The sequence below is a fragment of the Eptesicus fuscus genome, chromosome 12 (genome assembly GCF_027574615.1).
Source record: "Eptesicus fuscus isolate TK198812 chromosome 12, DD_ASM_mEF_20220401, whole genome shotgun sequence".
Classification (NCBI taxonomy): Eukaryota; Metazoa; Chordata; class Mammalia; order Chiroptera; family Vespertilionidae; genus Eptesicus; species Eptesicus fuscus.
This window is the reverse complement of record NC_072484.1, coordinates 44,098,441-44,115,091: the sequence shown is the minus strand read 5'-3', so window position 1 is coordinate 44,115,091 and position 16,651 is coordinate 44,098,441. Positions and strand designations below refer to the sequence as shown.

Below are 16,651 nucleotides of genomic sequence, written 5' to 3'. Positions count from 1 at the left end.
GACCTCAGGCAATGAATGGGTGTGGTCCCATGGGTGGGAAGGGCGGGGGGCACCATTCCTTGACATCATAGGCTGGACTCACTCCTACCTCACACAACTTGTCCACCCGGGCAGTGGTGATGCTACCTGGTAGCACCTAATTAAATTTTAAAAGGTTACAGGAAAAGTTTAAAGGAGGCTACAGAAATTTGGCAAGAAAATTAAAGAAACAGGCACAGGTAGGAATCCCCTCAAATCTTGGTTATGAAAAGGAACTTCTAAAGGAACTCAAATCTATAATAAAAGGGTAATATGCAAATTGGTCATGACGCCCTCACAGTAACAACCAAACAGCAGGCCGGCAGGGGTGTTAATGAGGGACGACAAATGACTCACCAGCAGGCTGTGTGGGGCAACCAGGCTGGCAGGGAGATAAGCGAGAGATGACCAAACGACTGACCAGCAGGCTGCGTGGGGTGACCAGACTGGCGGGGTGGCAGGCAGTGAGGGGTGACCAGGCTGGCGGGGGGGGCGGGCATTAAGGGGTGACCAGGCCAGCGGGGGGGGGAGCAGTTGGGGGCTACCAGGCTGGCGGGGGGCAGTTAAAGGCGATCAGGCTGGCAGGCAGAGGTGGTAGGGGTGATCAGGCTGGCAGGCAGAGGTGGTAGGGGTGATCAGGCTGGCGGGGGGGGGGGGCAGTTAGGGGTAATAAGGCAGGCAGGCAGGTGAGCAGTTAGGAGCCAGCAGTCTCTGATTGTGAGAGGGATGTCTGACTGCCGGTTTCGGCCCGATCCCAGCAGTCGGACATCCCCCAAGGGGTCCTGGATTGGAGAGGGTGCAGGCTGGGCTGAGGGGGGGCCCTCCTCCCCCTGTGCACGAATTTTGTGCACTGGGCCTCTAGTTAGAATATAAAGTCCTTATGGCAAAAGCTACTATACTTCTATTACACCCCAAACAGCAAAAGAGTGGATGATAAAGTTGAGGCCCAAGCAGCTGGATATACAGGAGAAAGGGCACAGTTATAACAAAACTTAGGGCATATAGAGTCAATTCTACCTCTTAGCCATGTGGCCCTGGATAAGTCCCTTCACCTATCTGTCTTCCAGTGTTTCCTTCTCTGAAGTGTGACAGTACCTGCCCTGACCAGCTAGCTATACAAGCTGCTGCAAATAAAATGTTCTCATTTAGAAATTCAGGAGAGCCCCTGCAGACCAAGGGTCCCTAGACCAACGCCCACAGCTGCAGGCCACAGACATCTATAAGACAAGAAAAGACCACAGCACAGGCCACTGCTCCTGCCACTGAGCAGTCACACAGATAAAGCTCACTCGGACCAAGGCAGAACTACACACTACATGCAGCCCCACAGACCATCAGTGAGCCACACACAAAGGAATTAATTTCAAAGTAACTGTAGCTTGGGGAAAAAAATCAGTGCTAGTCTGTATTAACGACAAAACATTTTTTAAGGCTGGTAATTTTGAGTTAGTAAATTAAATGGGATTTTTTTTTTTTTTTGTCCCCATGATCCTACATACGTTGGGAGATACATTAAAATGAACATAAATTCCAATCACCTGCTTAGGTTGTCTTCTTTTCCAAATGACTTGAAAACATGTATGAAAAAAGTTCATTGGGCCCGCAAAATATTTCCCTCAAGGAACATCTCAGAGTAAAAATAGAAATGATAATATGAACAATGAACTTTTCAGGTTACCTACAGGGTATCCATACATTTCTAACATGCTCCTCAGCGCAGCACTTTTCCTCAGTGGTTTCTTTGCCCATCTTTAGGACATTTATGTTAAAAAAATATGTTATGACTCTAGCTGAGCTGCATTTCTAACCCAGTATATCTCTCCTATCCCTAACTATCCCCACCATGCTTTCAAAATTAACACCCTCCCCCTCCCCCTCTTTCAACAGGACTGTACCTGCATCACTCCCATCATTCTTCATGTTCACCGAGCGGACACTCATCTTTCACAGGCAAGGGAGAGTTCAGAATAATATTCATGTGATTTTCTGTCCCCACTATACTTTAGTAAAGTGGTATTTATCCTTGTTATGTGTATGGCATGTTCAAGTTAAGCAAAATGACTCTGAAAGGCTTGGTCAAAGCAGCTGAAATAGCACAAATAATTCTGCTTGTATAAAGTAAAGGACTGTCGTAAACTGGCGTTATGAGTCATTAATTGCTCTGGTCTGGCCTTCCGTGGCTTGGGAAATTATGCCCTGGCTACAGGGGTAGTCTCTGGGGAGTTTACTAGACTTCTGTAAAAAATTACTGACCTCAACTGACCTAGTTTACATCCTCACCTCCCCACCCAAATGCTTTGGGAAAGTAAGGGGTAGGAAAATATAAATTTAGAATATTTATTAATAATCTAAACTAGAGGCCCGCTGCACAAAATTCATGCATGGGTAGGGTCCCTAGGCCTGGCTGGCGATCAGGGCTGATCAGGGCCTTCTGGCTGCTAGCTGGGGCCTTCCTTCCCCCAGCTGCCGGCCGGGCCTTCCTTTCTTCATTCTGTGCCGGCCCCTGGTGGTCAGCGCACGTCATAGCGAGCGGTTGAACTCCAGGTCAGTTGAATTCCCGAGGGGATAACTGCATATTAGCCTTTTATTATATAGGAGAATAGCAAGCTTATTAATCTTTATTAGCTAAGAATTCTAACAACTTTATTTTCTATTTCATCCTCAAGAAAGCGTTATATCAAACAAAAATTTCTAATTTTAATAAAATTTAAATTCTCACTGCTCCATAACATGCAATCATCTATTTTAAAAAATTCTACAAATATAAGAAATGCTTTAACTTAACCCCAGACCTTTTCATAATGACATCTCATTTCTTGATCCTTTACTAATTAGCACTTTAGAAAATCTGTTTAGCCGAAACCGGTTTGGCTCAGTGGATAGAGCGTCGGCCTGCGGACTCAAGGGTCTCAGGTTCGATTCCGGTCAAGGGCATGTACCTTGGTTGCGGGCACATCCCCAGTAGGGGGTGTGCAAGAGGCAGCTGATCAATGTTTCTCTCTCATCGATGTTTCTAACTCTCTATCCCTCTCCCTTCCTCTCTGTAAAAAATCAATAAAATATATTTAAAAAAAAGAAAAGAAAATCTGTTTAACAACAAAAACAGAAAACATTCCTATAAAATCATATACATTAATAATGTCCTAACAGAAACATATCAAGCAGTCAATTTTGGACTCAGTAAATCTTACTTGAAATTCTAGCATCTTTCCATTTCTTTGCCTTAAATGATATGGGGGGGAAAAACACCAAGAAATAAGATACACAAATTTACAATATTCCAAACCACTAGGGGTAATGAGATGGCAAACTGATGAAAAACAACGGGAAGATCTGGAGAGGCTATCACTAGTAGGCAGAAATGAGAGGTGAGAGTTGAGGAGGGCAAAAGCATCCGGGTAGGAAAGGGACTATGATTAAGATTAGAAGGGACCCAAAATACTAGTAAAAGCATATGGAGAGAGCAACAGGCTAGAGAAGAAGAAAACACACGAACACCTGGCTCACTGTTAAAGCACCAGCCAAAACAATATGGACAAACCAATACTGAGACAATATGGACAAACCAGTACTGAGAGCCCCTCCTAGGCATCCCGCCATCTCTTTGCCAGGGAGGTGGAAGGGATGGGATGAGGGACTATTTCAACATATATTTAGCATATGCCTTTATGAACCAGGCACTGTATTTGGTACTAGAGAGATGTACTCCTTGTCTTCAAACTCTTGGTCTCCTGAGGACACAGACACTCAACAACTGTAATTTAAGAGCCTGTGTGCAGTAGTTCAATAAGAGCACACAGAGCAGAACACAAACCTCAGAGCTCCCAGTGACAATTCCAGCCCTGACAGTCCCCTCGACTGACAAGATGGGCATGCATTCCCAGGCACTGGTACAGGGACCTGCTCGTCCAAGAGCGGGCAGCGCTGTAGTATTTGTCCAGCGAACTCGCTGCACAGCCTGAACTGGAAATACAGGCCTGGCACTCACTCCCTCTGAGTCAGAGCAACTGTAAAAGGCTCTGAGAAGATGGCACCAACCGCCTTGCAGAATCATTAACTGTGTCACCCTGACAGTTATCTCCCCTCCACATACACAAACCCCATTGTGTTTCTCAGTAACAACAGAAAAATAGAGCTCGCCTTGGGTGGAGATCAAATCTGAACTCAGAGTTCCTTCCTCATTTCCTTATTGGCAAAATGTGTGTAAACAAGCTCTTTAGAAAGTGGCCACCTGAGAGTGTCTCTGAGGTCCATCACACAGCATTCCCCAAAGGGGCACCTTGACAAAGGAGAGGGGGAAAGATAGCTAACCACGAAAAGCCTATATTCTAACTTTTGATTGAAAGAAATAATATAAATACATACTTAAATTATTCTATCATTAGAAGTAGGCCACTTATTTTGTATCTAAAATACAAAAACCTCAGTGCTCAAGTTCCAAGTCTAACATACAAGATCAGTAAGTTTAACATAGAGACCTCATTGATACATTTTCAATTATTCCATCATTCCATTCTTTATGAAATTATAAGATAAGTGCATGGAAGAATTTAACTCCAGAGTAGTTGTAGAAAATTCAGTACTTTGGGTTACAAATATAGGGATCTTCCAAGATAAGTAAATACTGTATATCATGAAAACTAAACCCTTAAGGAAGATAAAACATAACCAGGTATAGACATCTGGTTAGTGACATATGCTAAGTTCCTGATATAGAATACCTCACCAGTTTTATTTATTTATTTACTTACTTATTATTTTAATTGATTTTTAGAGAGAGAAGAAGGGATGAGGGAGAGAAATATTGATTTAAGGATAAACTAAAAACAGAAAAACATCGATTGGCTGCCTAATGCATGCCCCCTACCAGGGATTGAGCCCGCAACCCAGGCATGTGTCCTGACCAGGAATCAAACTGGCAGCCTTTCAGTGCACAGGACGATGCCCAACCAACTAAGCCACACCTGCCAGGGCTTGACCAGTTTTTAAAGAATTAGACACAGTAGTCCCCTCAACACTGAAACTAATCTAATCTGCCTTGGATGCCTCAGAAGGCATCTCAGATTTCTTAAATACCTCTTGGTCATCGTTTAAGAAGATCATTGGCCGATGCACAGTGGCCATGCTCAAGTGTCCTTAGCAGCACACCCCATTCAACAGATTGCTTGAATAAAAGCACCTTTCATTCTACTACTGAGCTGCCTGGATTCTGTTGACAACTGTGTATATGAACACTTCTCTGGCATTTTCAGTAAATCTCAGTTGTTATTTGAATACTGGGGTTTTTGTCCCTTCAGGCCACTATAAACATTAGAAGTACAAGTAAAGAAAAAGAGCGAGGCAGTAGAACTCTCTGTATAGAGCAGTGCTGGATACTTTAATACCTTAGTTTCCTCATCTGCAAAATGGAGATTATCCTATCTCCTCACAAGTTGTTATCTTTTATTGTAAAAACCAGACCAGAGTTGTTATGAGGACCTACCTCACTGGTACCATCAAGAACAGTGCTTGGTGCATAGAAAAAGTAACTAAAATGTTAGTTATTACTATTTGCACTTTTGCTGTTCCTACTGGATCAATTCTGCAGGTGAAATTATTTTATCATTAATAAAATATATCAACTAGTTAAGGGGGAAGAAACAAAACAAAAAGTCTTTTTATTTTGATGTTTACCTCATGGATGAGTAACCTGTTCTTTAGAACTGAATAAGGAAAGATCCTGAAATTAACATGAAATTTTATCTAACAGGTCCATTAACATATTGGAAAGTTATATTATTTGGTAACTTATAGTTAAATTTCCCCAAGAAAATGAAACAGAATTAGCAGGAAATAGTCTAGAATGGCCAGCACTTTTTTTACTTTACCTAGCTTCTAATTTTTTCTATTTTCCACACTTCTCAGACATCTGTGATAAGATTACATTTTTACATCTTACACAGCAATGCCTTTGTATACACTTGACCTCTCCTCGAAACATCCTTTCCCCTCTTGTCTTACAGGTGAACTCCTTTTCAGCCTTTAAGACGCAGCTTGCCCTTTACTTCCTTGAAGTCTTCCTGTACCCAAATATCTCATATACTGAATTTTCTCACAACTTCACTACGGAATTGGTGCAAGAGCAATTTTCTCGGGATGAGGTGACATATTCACAGTTTTCAGGGTTAGGGCATGAACATCAGTTGTGAAACATTATACTGCCTACCACAGGCTAACTTAAAAAAATAAGAACTTTAGAAATATGTTATAATAACTAATTTAAAATAAAATAATAAAATACGATCTTTATTCCTGACAACTTCCCCTCAGTTTAAATACTTAGACCAAGAAGTGCAATTATATTTATTTTGAGGTGATTTTTTAAACTGAAAAATTAATAATAAATTTTAAAAATACAAACGCAAATAAGTAAACAAATTTATCACAAAACATTTTAAAAACTAAAATCCATTTCACTCAGACCTTCAGTTTTACTTCATATTCTACCAGAGACTTGCTAGATTGTCCTTGGTCAAATGGCCCTGATTCTTTATCTAAAAAATGGGTATGAATTGTGAAGTGAGGATTTTCCCCCAAAAGCCCTGGACTCCTCAGCAGAACAGTACTGAGAGAAAAGTTTCTTTATCACTATAACCAATATAACCAACTTTTTGTCATCGAAAAGGCCAGTGACAAAAAGCAGCACACTCCCTAGATTACACTTCAAATTAAGAGGTAAAACATGTGTAAAAGATGACTAATCTTAAAGGGTTCTTTGCAACTACTACATTTAATGACACAAATCTACATGTTAAAAACCTCAATCCTATTACACCAGGATGATCTGACTGAAGTGGTTAGTGTAGTATTCTTGAGTAAAATCTGAACAATAAAATGTTTATTTTTAAGCACATGAAACCAAAAGTTCAATTGTGACTCACTATATATATATTATTTAAAGGGTGATGTTTACTCATCATTTCAGGTGGTCTCTAATTCAGCATGAAATGTGGCCCTGATTTGCCTACATTATGTATTTTAAGAATTAACCCAATATATTATGACGTCCAAAAGTCAACTGTAGTGACTTAAAAAAAAAAAGAGGCCTAAAGTTAAAATACTATGGTTAATACTGAAAGACTTCAGGAAGATAACTACTGTGATAACCACAGTCACCAGCAACTGCCAGCATGTCAGCCACCAATCAACAAGGAGACCCATGAACAAGCTAAGTGGCCTTATACAGCATGCATTTGTAACGTTGGGCCATAAAACATATATATGGCTACCATCCTCAGCCTCATACATCACTGCCCCTCCAACCACTTTGAAAACATGCTGGATACTTGTATACATGTTGCGCAAACAGAGTCATTTTTAACACTGCATTTAATAGGATGTTTACGGAATTTTTAAAGCATGTCATGCATAAATATTTTAGGGTTGACTTTATAATCAATATTGTAATCCTCCCAAAGGAACTATTCTCACAGTATCTACCACTAACACCCACCCAAAATAAAAACTCTAAAGGGACTGCCTTAGGTATTATTTTGGCAAGCTAAGATTAAGTTTAAAAAATAAGTATGCAAGAACCCATTTTGATAGAAAATACCTCATTAATAATCTTTTATAAAGCTTCCCAAAATCAAATGAAACAAATTAGAACAAAGATTAACACTTCTCTTGTAGCTATGATCCAGAAGCATAAACTGAAAATAATAGTTTCCTTTTAAATTAATTCTAGAGGCTCAGTGCACAAAATTCATGCATGGGGCGGGGTGGGGGTGAGGGAAGGGAAGGATTCCTCAGCCTGGCCTGCACCCTCTCGCAATCTGGGACCCCTCCGGGGATGTCCGACTGCTGGTTTAGGCCTGATCCCGAATAGTCCTAAACCGGCAGTCAGACATCCCGGGATCGGACTTAAACCGGCAGTTGGAAATATCCTCTTGCAATCCGGGACCGCTGGCTCCTAACCGCTTGCCTACCTGCCTGCCTGATCGCCCCTAATCACTCGCCTGTCTGCCTGATCACCCCTAACCACTCTGCCTGCTTGCCTGATCACCCCTAACCGCTTCTGCCTCGGCCCCCACAGCTTCGTCCAGAAAGATGTCCGGAAGGTCGTTCAGCTGCTTGGTCTAATTAGCAAGTTATGCTTTTATTATAGATTCTAATTCATTTTAATTTTAAAAACATTGGACTGACTGGGTTGGGAATGGTCATTAAAAATCAGAAACCCAGATATTTCTGTTGTTGGTTTGTTTTCCTTTTAGATCCTTATCAAAATGAATGACTCTTCATTTAAATATCAGGATGTAAAGACAATCCATTCTGTGCAGTTTTGTTTCTCAATCAGAAGAAAAGAAACACTTTCCATAGTAACCCCGAGTGTGACTAAACTTGATACCCACATATGAGGAAGAACAGAGGACAATGGAAAGGGGAAGTTGGAAGAAGAAGTGGCTTAGACTAGTCAGGCCTCGCCACCCCAAATTTCCCATCAGCACATATTCCCAGATGGAGCGAGGTTCTCATCCTTTTTCCAGTAGCCCCAACCTATTCTCCCAGGATGCTGGATTAATAGGGATATCCACAATCTACCAATTTCAAAGGAGCATGTGGCCATATTTTATGTAGGATTCATATCTAAATAGGGCATTCTCACTTATTTCCTCAATAATATCTAACCTCTTTAGTCAATCCTTTACGACTCATTTCCTCTTTAATTCACTAACCATAACAACTTATTAAAATTTTTGTGTACCTAGTTTTTAAGATTGGAGAAAGGGAAGATCCTGTATCTAAAATCTGCTAGTTACTAAAATCTTTTTGTCCTTAGTCCCCCATTCCTGACTTTTCAGGAAAAAATCTTTCTCCCCAATGTCTGCCATTCTTAATGACTTGTAAGTATGAAGTGTAAGCTGTAATCTTGTGTATGTCTATGTGTATGAATTGTCTTTTGCATATAGCTATATTACATTTCCACACATACATATCAAACCCTTCTAATGGCAATAATCAGTGAAATGGGAAAATCACACCAACTTTCCTCTCCCCTTTCTTACCACAGTCATGTTTTCTGGTCTCACAATTCTTCCCCATCATCTACCTTCTTATTGAGAAGTTTGGATAATTAGAGTGAGAGCCTTATTATATACTAGAGGCCTCGTGCACGAAAATCGGCACTGGGGGGAGGGAGTCCCTCAGCCTGGCCTGGGCACTCTTGCTCCCCCCGGGGATCAGGCCTAAGCCAGCAGACAGACATCCCTCTCGCAGTCTGGGGCTCTCATAATCCAGGAGCCCTCGTTCCTTACCACCTGCCTGCAGTGGAGTCGGGAGAGACTCCTGCCACTGCCACTGTGCTCGCCAGCCATGAGCCCAGCTTCTGGCTGAGTAGCGCTCCCCCTGTGGGAGTGCACTGACCACCAGGGGGCAGCTCCTATGTTGAGCATCTGCCCCCTGATGGTCAGTGCACGTCATAGCAACCGGTCATTCTGCCATTTGGTCGATTTGCATATTAGGTTTTTATTCTATAGGATACACTATCCTATTAGACCCTGGAGATGGCATTTTGGCCAACCAGCAACAGAAAGAAGCATTAACCCAGATTGTAAATAAGACATTTACAATCACCAGCAACAATTTAGAAATCAACGTTTTCCACAGCCTTTTAAGAGATATTTCATATCCTAGCTCTTGTGCTTCACCTCTCTGCTGACTCTCCAGAAAGCACTCTAAAGTTAAGAACTGCATTTTGCTACACTATTAAAGGTGCAAATATAAAAAGTCTGATTATGCTATGATTTTTGACTGATGCTACAATTTATCCAGTAACTCAAAGATCCCAGAAACCACTCTGTATTTCTCCATTTTCCTCACACTCCATATGTAATTCATCAGTAATTCTGTCGCTCAGTCTCCAAAACAAATCTATCCACATCTCTCCATTTCTACCCTCACCTCCTGCCTAGTATACACCAAAATAGCCTCTCGTCAGTCAGGCCTCCCTGCTTCCATCCTTGCCCCCACACATCTCTTCTGCACACAATAGCCAATGTCAGATTGGTAACTTTCTGAAAGAAAATTCTTTAATGACTTGCCATTATGCCAATAATAAAATTAGCCTCTTTACCCTGGTCTATAACATGACTCCTGCCTTTCGGTCCCTCCTTCTAGTTTTAGAGCTTCCAACAGGATCTTCTCCCAAAACTCCTTCCACCAGATCTTCAATAATCAGATTCTTTTTTCATGGAAGTTTCTGCTTAAAGCCCCCTCCTCAGAAGAGCTATTCCTCCTCTGTCATTCTTTGTCATATGACCTTGTAGTACAAAACTACGATTATTTGATATTTTTTCTTTTGTCTGTTTACTTATTTATTGCCTGTGTCCCAATGTAAGCCCATCCAAGAGAGGGGAATTGAACTTGTTCTTTGCTGTATCCCAATGCATAAAATGCATACCTGACATACAGAATAAATACTTGCTGGCTTCTGAACAGTGACTTATCATTTGTGTGGATGTTTAATATACAACACTACTAAACTCAATACCTATTCATCTTTTTGCTATTATTGTTTAAATCAAAACTATCTGTCTTTCGTAAACTTGATAATTTACATATACTTTTATTTACATCCTTATTCACGTTTAAGAAATTATGCCTCTGACTTGTTCCAAAAAGAATGTGAAGCAGCTGCCTATTACACTGTATTTAGTGTGGAAGATCAAAATACCTCTGTGTAGGACATTCTATAAAATACCTGACCAGTACTCCTCAAAACCATCGAAGTCATGAAAACACAAAGACTGAAAAACTGTCCCAGACCAGGGGAGACAAAGGAGACATAACAACCAAATGCCGTGTGGTTCCCTGGATTAGATGCTGGGACAAGAGAAGAATGGAAAAACGAGTGACATCCACATACATTCCAGAGTTTAGTTAACAGAAATGGACTCATGTTGCTTTCTCAGATTTGATAAATGTACTGTATGTTTGGGAAACTGGGTGAAAGGTATGTAGAAACTCTCTGTACTATCTTTGAGGCTTTTCTGTAAACTGAAATTTATTCCAAAATAAAAAGTTTACATTAAAAAATCGACAACTCCACATACAAAAAAATGTACTGTACTTTGACCATAATTTCGTATGGTCAAAACTATGGTCAAAACTATGGTCAAAAGCAGAGTGTGGGCCATTGACTTACTGCCTATACAAGCACTTAAATATAAAAGCACAATATTATTTAACTCTTATTCACATTTGCCACCACAAGAGTAATTTCAAAACCATCAGACAGATGTGCTTTTTGCTTCTAATATCACCTTAGTTCTACATGCAGGTCTGAAGAAGACATGCCATCCTTCCCCTTTTCTGTAATGTGGGTGCTACCCTGTCATTTAGAACTTCCGTCTGCCTACTAGGTTGGCAGACTCTTCTAAGTCCTATCAACCTAAACTCTGCCCACTGCTTCTTCTCTAAAAGGAGCAGAAACTACTATTTCTAAGGGTATCACATCATCAGAGAATGTCTTAAATTGATCATTCAAATGCAACTAGTATTTCAAAAAGACTTCCTAAACATTATTCTCTAATTTTCTGTTAAGCGTTTTACAAAGTTATTCTCTATTCATTCACTTGACAAATAATTACCATCATACTGCAGTGTGAATCATACTGAACTTGGATAAGAAATTAGATTATAAATTCAAAACTATGAAAGCAAATTCCATGGTCATGCTTTTGTACCCTAGGGGTTTCATCATTTCATAAACACACCCAAAACCAAGAGCCAAAGCACCATAATTCATCCATTCATCCATTTTACATATAATTCTATAAATGTGATATAAAAACATCCTCACACACAGTACCTTATAATCCTAGCATTTATTTACCTTATTTATCATGCTATTCTGGTTTCCATTTCATACAAACAAGTAAGTATATTGCTTAATAGGTCATGGTGATCTTTTTTTAGGGGACTACCAGTATATAAAATGGTCAAAATAATTAAGATTAAAAAAAATTAAACCATTCAAAAGGCAGAAGTTGAAAAAGAAAAAGGGAGATGACAAGATTAGACTCTTACAAGAAAAAGTAGTCAGAGGATGAGGGGAAATTTGTGACAATTCTCTGGGTATTTTGTGGTTTTGCAGCTGTCTTCCCTGGGCCAGTCTTTTAAATAGTCCCAACCTCATGTTCCTCATCTCTGACATTAATATAGTGATGCCAGCCTACCCACTGAATTCTTTTTTAAAGTATAAACAAAACCTGGCAAACAGAACACAATTTCTAAAAGCTACTTTTCAGCCCAAATGAGCTTTTAAAAAATGAAAAATTGCCTACTAGAAGTTTATGAAAAAAAATTTTTTGAATGTATTTTGGAACTGGGTAAAGCTGAAAGAAAGCAACTTTTCGTCAAAGAGAAGCTGAACAGAAGAATTCTTGGGTAAGTGCTTACCTTAGAGACTTGTCGAAGCCACCTTAAATACTCTGTGAATGTATCAAAACAAATGTAGTAAGTCTGGCTTTGGGGTCCAGAGGAGCTAAATGCTAAACAGTGCTGGTGCTTTTTCACTTCTTCTACCTAAACAAACAAAGAGACAAAAACAAGTAAGAAAGCAGAATCATCTACGTTCCTTTAACTATGCCTTAGATCAGTGAGCCTGTACACATTTATATCTTTCCCTATATATATTTCTCCTATTATTTTAACCCGTGTCTGATAAACCAATTTGAGTAACAAGTAAACCAAAAAAAGAGGAGTTTTGTCTCCATTTCCCAATAGTGAAATTCTTTTTCCTGTTTAAAATTGGAATAGACTCCCTCTTTCTTATCTTTCTATAGCCTCACAATAGGATGTTGGGGTGCTTAGTTCCTCTTGGGAGGATTTTTACTTAAGAATTTTTACTTTGGGTGGATTTTTACTTAAAGAACTTTTGTCTTACTCTGAATTACAACCTTTTTACTCTGAATTACAACCTTTTGTATTACTCTGAATTACAACTTTTCAGGCATGTTAAATTAGTTTTTTTTTAATTTAATGTGAAATTCACCTAAAATAAAACCTTACCGTGACAACTTTCAAAGTCCTAATAATGCAGTGATATAGTCAAATCAAATTTCCAAGCAAACTTATAAGCAAGTTTCTGGCAAATTTTTAGAAAAATATGTTTTACCACCACTAAATCATGAATATTTTTAAATTAATTTTTTTATTTAAGTACAGTTCATATGCAATCTTATATTAGTTACATTAGTTTCAGATGTATGATATAGTGATTGGAATTTTTATATCTTACAATGTGATCACCCCACTAACGCTAGTAACCATCTGTCACCATGTAAACTTAAAATTTTTTAAACCTCTCAAAATACCAGGTTTTATGGTTGAGTTCTACCAAAGTTACAAGAAACAGATCATTCCCAACTTGTGCGAGCTCATCGACCAAATAAAAAATGAAGAAACCCCAACCTATTCTAATAAGGCCACTATAACAAAAAACAGATCAGGACAGTAAAAAAAGGAAAATTACAAGCCAATCTCAGTCATGAACACTTATCTCAAATAAAATATTGCATCAGAATTCAGTAATATAGAAAAAAAAATATCAAGAACAAGTTAGAATTAGCTCAGGAAAGATGTTTTAGCATTACTATTAGAACTATAAAATTATTAATCACATGAATAGATTAAAGAAGAACATCCTATGATCATGCCCACAGTTGCAGGAAAAAAAGCATGTGATAACATTCACCAACCAGTCATCATTCATAATAAAAAACTCTTAGCAAATTAAGAATACAAGGAACTCCCTTGAGCTGACAAAGGGTATTTATCTAAGTCCTATCAACCTAAACTCTGCCTTAAACATCTAAGGCAAACTTCAATGTTAGTATCAATCTCCTTAAAATCATTGATTAGACAAGTATCTATTGCTTCTTTTCAATACCACACTAGAGTTCTGGCCATTACAATAAGACAAAGAAATGTATTAAGGAAGAAATAAAATTGTCATTGTTTATTTATTTATTTATTATTTATTTATTTTAATTTCTTTATTGATTAAGGTGTCACATATTTGTCCTCATCCCCCCATTCCCATCCCACACCCCACCCCACGGATGCTCCCATCCCTGTTGTCCTTAACCATTGGTTAGGCTCGTATGCATGCACACAAGTCCTTTGGTTGATCTCTCCTCCCTACTCCCACCTTCCCCTACCCTCCCTCTGAGGCCCGACAGTCTGATCGATTCTTCCTTGTTTCTGGGTCGGTTCTTGTTCATCAGTCTATGTTGTTCATCATTTCCCCTAGATGAATGAGATCATATGTCACTAGAAATATACTTATAAGAACCGAATGTGAGACGAGCAATAATAGTTATGCTGACAGGCAAATGAATCAGTCTGTAGTGAGTTTCTTTCTGGAGCAACAGTTCTTTTGAGACCCAATTTCAATGTCCACCAGTTCCTTATGTGTACATGTCAGCACTGACTTTTCAGTTCTGGATGGTGGACAAATGGTGGTAATGCAGGTCCGACTCCCTCTGGTTTGGTCTCGCCCGGACCCAGGGGCACGACCTCACCCAGACTCAGGGGCGTGCGCCCTCACCCGGACCCGGGACCCAGCCTCACCCGGACCCAGGGGCGCGTGGCCTCACCCGGATCCAGGGGCGCGTGGCCTCGCCTGGACCCAGGGGCGCGCGGCCTCACCAGGACCCGGGACTCAGCCTCACCCTGACCTGGGTCCCAGCTTCGCCTGGAACCAGGGGCGCGCAGCCTCACCCGGACCTGGGACCCAGCGGGGCTTCGTCTTCTTGATCCCAATTCCTGTCAGTCCATTCCCTCTCAGCAATTCCTTCGGCCATTTTCTCAAAGCTCCGGGGCGGCTGCCGTGGAACTCGCTGGGCGGCGGGCTCGGCGAAGCTCCAGTGCGCCCGGTGCACAGTGGCAGGCTGGTCCGAGGTTGCTGCGATGGCGCTCGGGTCTGCAGTGGCGGCCGGTCGCCGGGCAAGCACTCCTGGATCCGGGACCCAGCGGGGCCTCGTCTTCCCAATCCCAACTCCCATTGGTCAATTCCTTCTCAGCAATTCCTCGGGCCATTTTCTCAAAGCTCCGGGGAGGCTGCCACAGAAATCGCTGGGCGGCGGGCTTGGCGAAGCTCTGGTGCGCCCGGTGCGCGGCGGCGGGCTGGTCCGAGGTCGCTGCGACGGCCGGTCACCGGGCGTGCGCACCTGGCCGCTTCCGGGGCGCAGAGATTCTCGAAGGACTCAGAGGTCAGCAAGCACAGAGTCTCCCACCCCATGTCCCCCAGGGGCTCATCCATCCGTGCTCGGCAGTGAGCAGAGCCTTCCCCTCAGCCGGAGACCGCCAGGGGAACCGCGCCGAGCATGTTCCAGGCCACCATTATGTCGCCAGAGCCGTAGTTCTTAAAGTGTGATCTTTGGCTCACCGGCATCAGCATCATCCCGCATCCCCCTCTCTTTTATTCTAGTTGTAGAGCATCCGCTCAGCCAGCCCTCCGGTGGTTCTGGATGGTGTCTGCTCTGTTTTCCAGTTGTAGTTTCAAAATTGTTGTGGTAGGCAACAATCAGGCGTCCGCCCTATGCCGCCATCTTAGTCCTTCTCTGGAGCTTTTTTTTTTCAAATTGTCATTATTTAGATATGCCATTATTAGCTACATAGTAAACTCCAAAGAATCTATAAACATATTAGAACAAATAAGAAAATTTAGCAAGGTGGCTGGATATAAGACAACACTAAAAAACAAACTATTTCTATACACTACAGAAAAAAAAATTTTTATAACATTTAAACTAATCTATATTGACAGAAATCAGGCCAGTGGTTCTTGGGGATGGGGAGAAGTGAGAGGAAAAGGGTGGGAGGGAAGGGGTGCAAAGGAACACAAGAAAACTTCTGGTGTTGACATGATCACTATCTTGATTATGATGATGGTTGTATATAGCTATCAAATTATACTCATGGCAGTATACAATTATAAAATGGTTATCAAAATGTGCATTTATTGTATGTTAATTATACCTCAGTAAAGTTTGGTGAAGCTATAGAGAAACCAGAACACTTGTACAATGATGTGAGTGTAAAATGGTACAATAACTATGAAAAATAATTTGCTATCACTTTGTAAAAGTAAATATGCATATGCCTTATATCCCAATAACTGCACTAAGTATGTGTCCAAGAGCAATATTTCTCAAGAAAGAAGGTCAAAATTCCTATAGTAACCAGTTTATTTTTTTAGTTTTGTCTTATATCCAGTCACCTTGCTAAATTATAGTAACCTATAGGAATTTTGGATTGAACAGTTCTTCATTGTACATTCTGAAGGACTGTCTAATACTCTGCCTGACAGTTTACTCTCTAAGTCCCTGCCCTATATGTGCCAATAGAGTACCCTTACAGCTAAGATATTGATATTAACCATATAGTCATCTATTTCTCCATTTCCCAGACCCTTTGCAATTAAGGTGGAGTCATGTGACTAGTTCTGGCAAACGAGATGTGAACAGAAGAGGCATGTGTCACTTTTGCAGCCAAATATACATAAGCTGGTTAATGACCCTTCAGTTACGCCTTTCCCTGCCTAAGCAACAAAGGAAGGCCTCATGTTCTAAATGTTGTAAGAGAGCAG

General features: G+C 40.8%; 1 protein-coding gene across 1 annotated transcript in view; it reads right to left on the bottom strand.

Annotated features, from left to right (window-relative positions):
- PHLPP1 (PH domain and leucine rich repeat protein phosphatase 1) overlaps positions 1–16,651 on the bottom strand; it is a 196,885-nt gene that overhangs the window by 79,487 nt on the left and 100,747 nt on the right. The window contains exon 3 of the mRNA XM_028139399.2: positions 12,457–12,582. Within this exon, the coding sequence (XP_027995200.2) occupies positions 12,457–12,582 (126 nt within the window). The remainder of the gene's footprint in view (positions 1–12,456; positions 12,583–16,651) is intronic.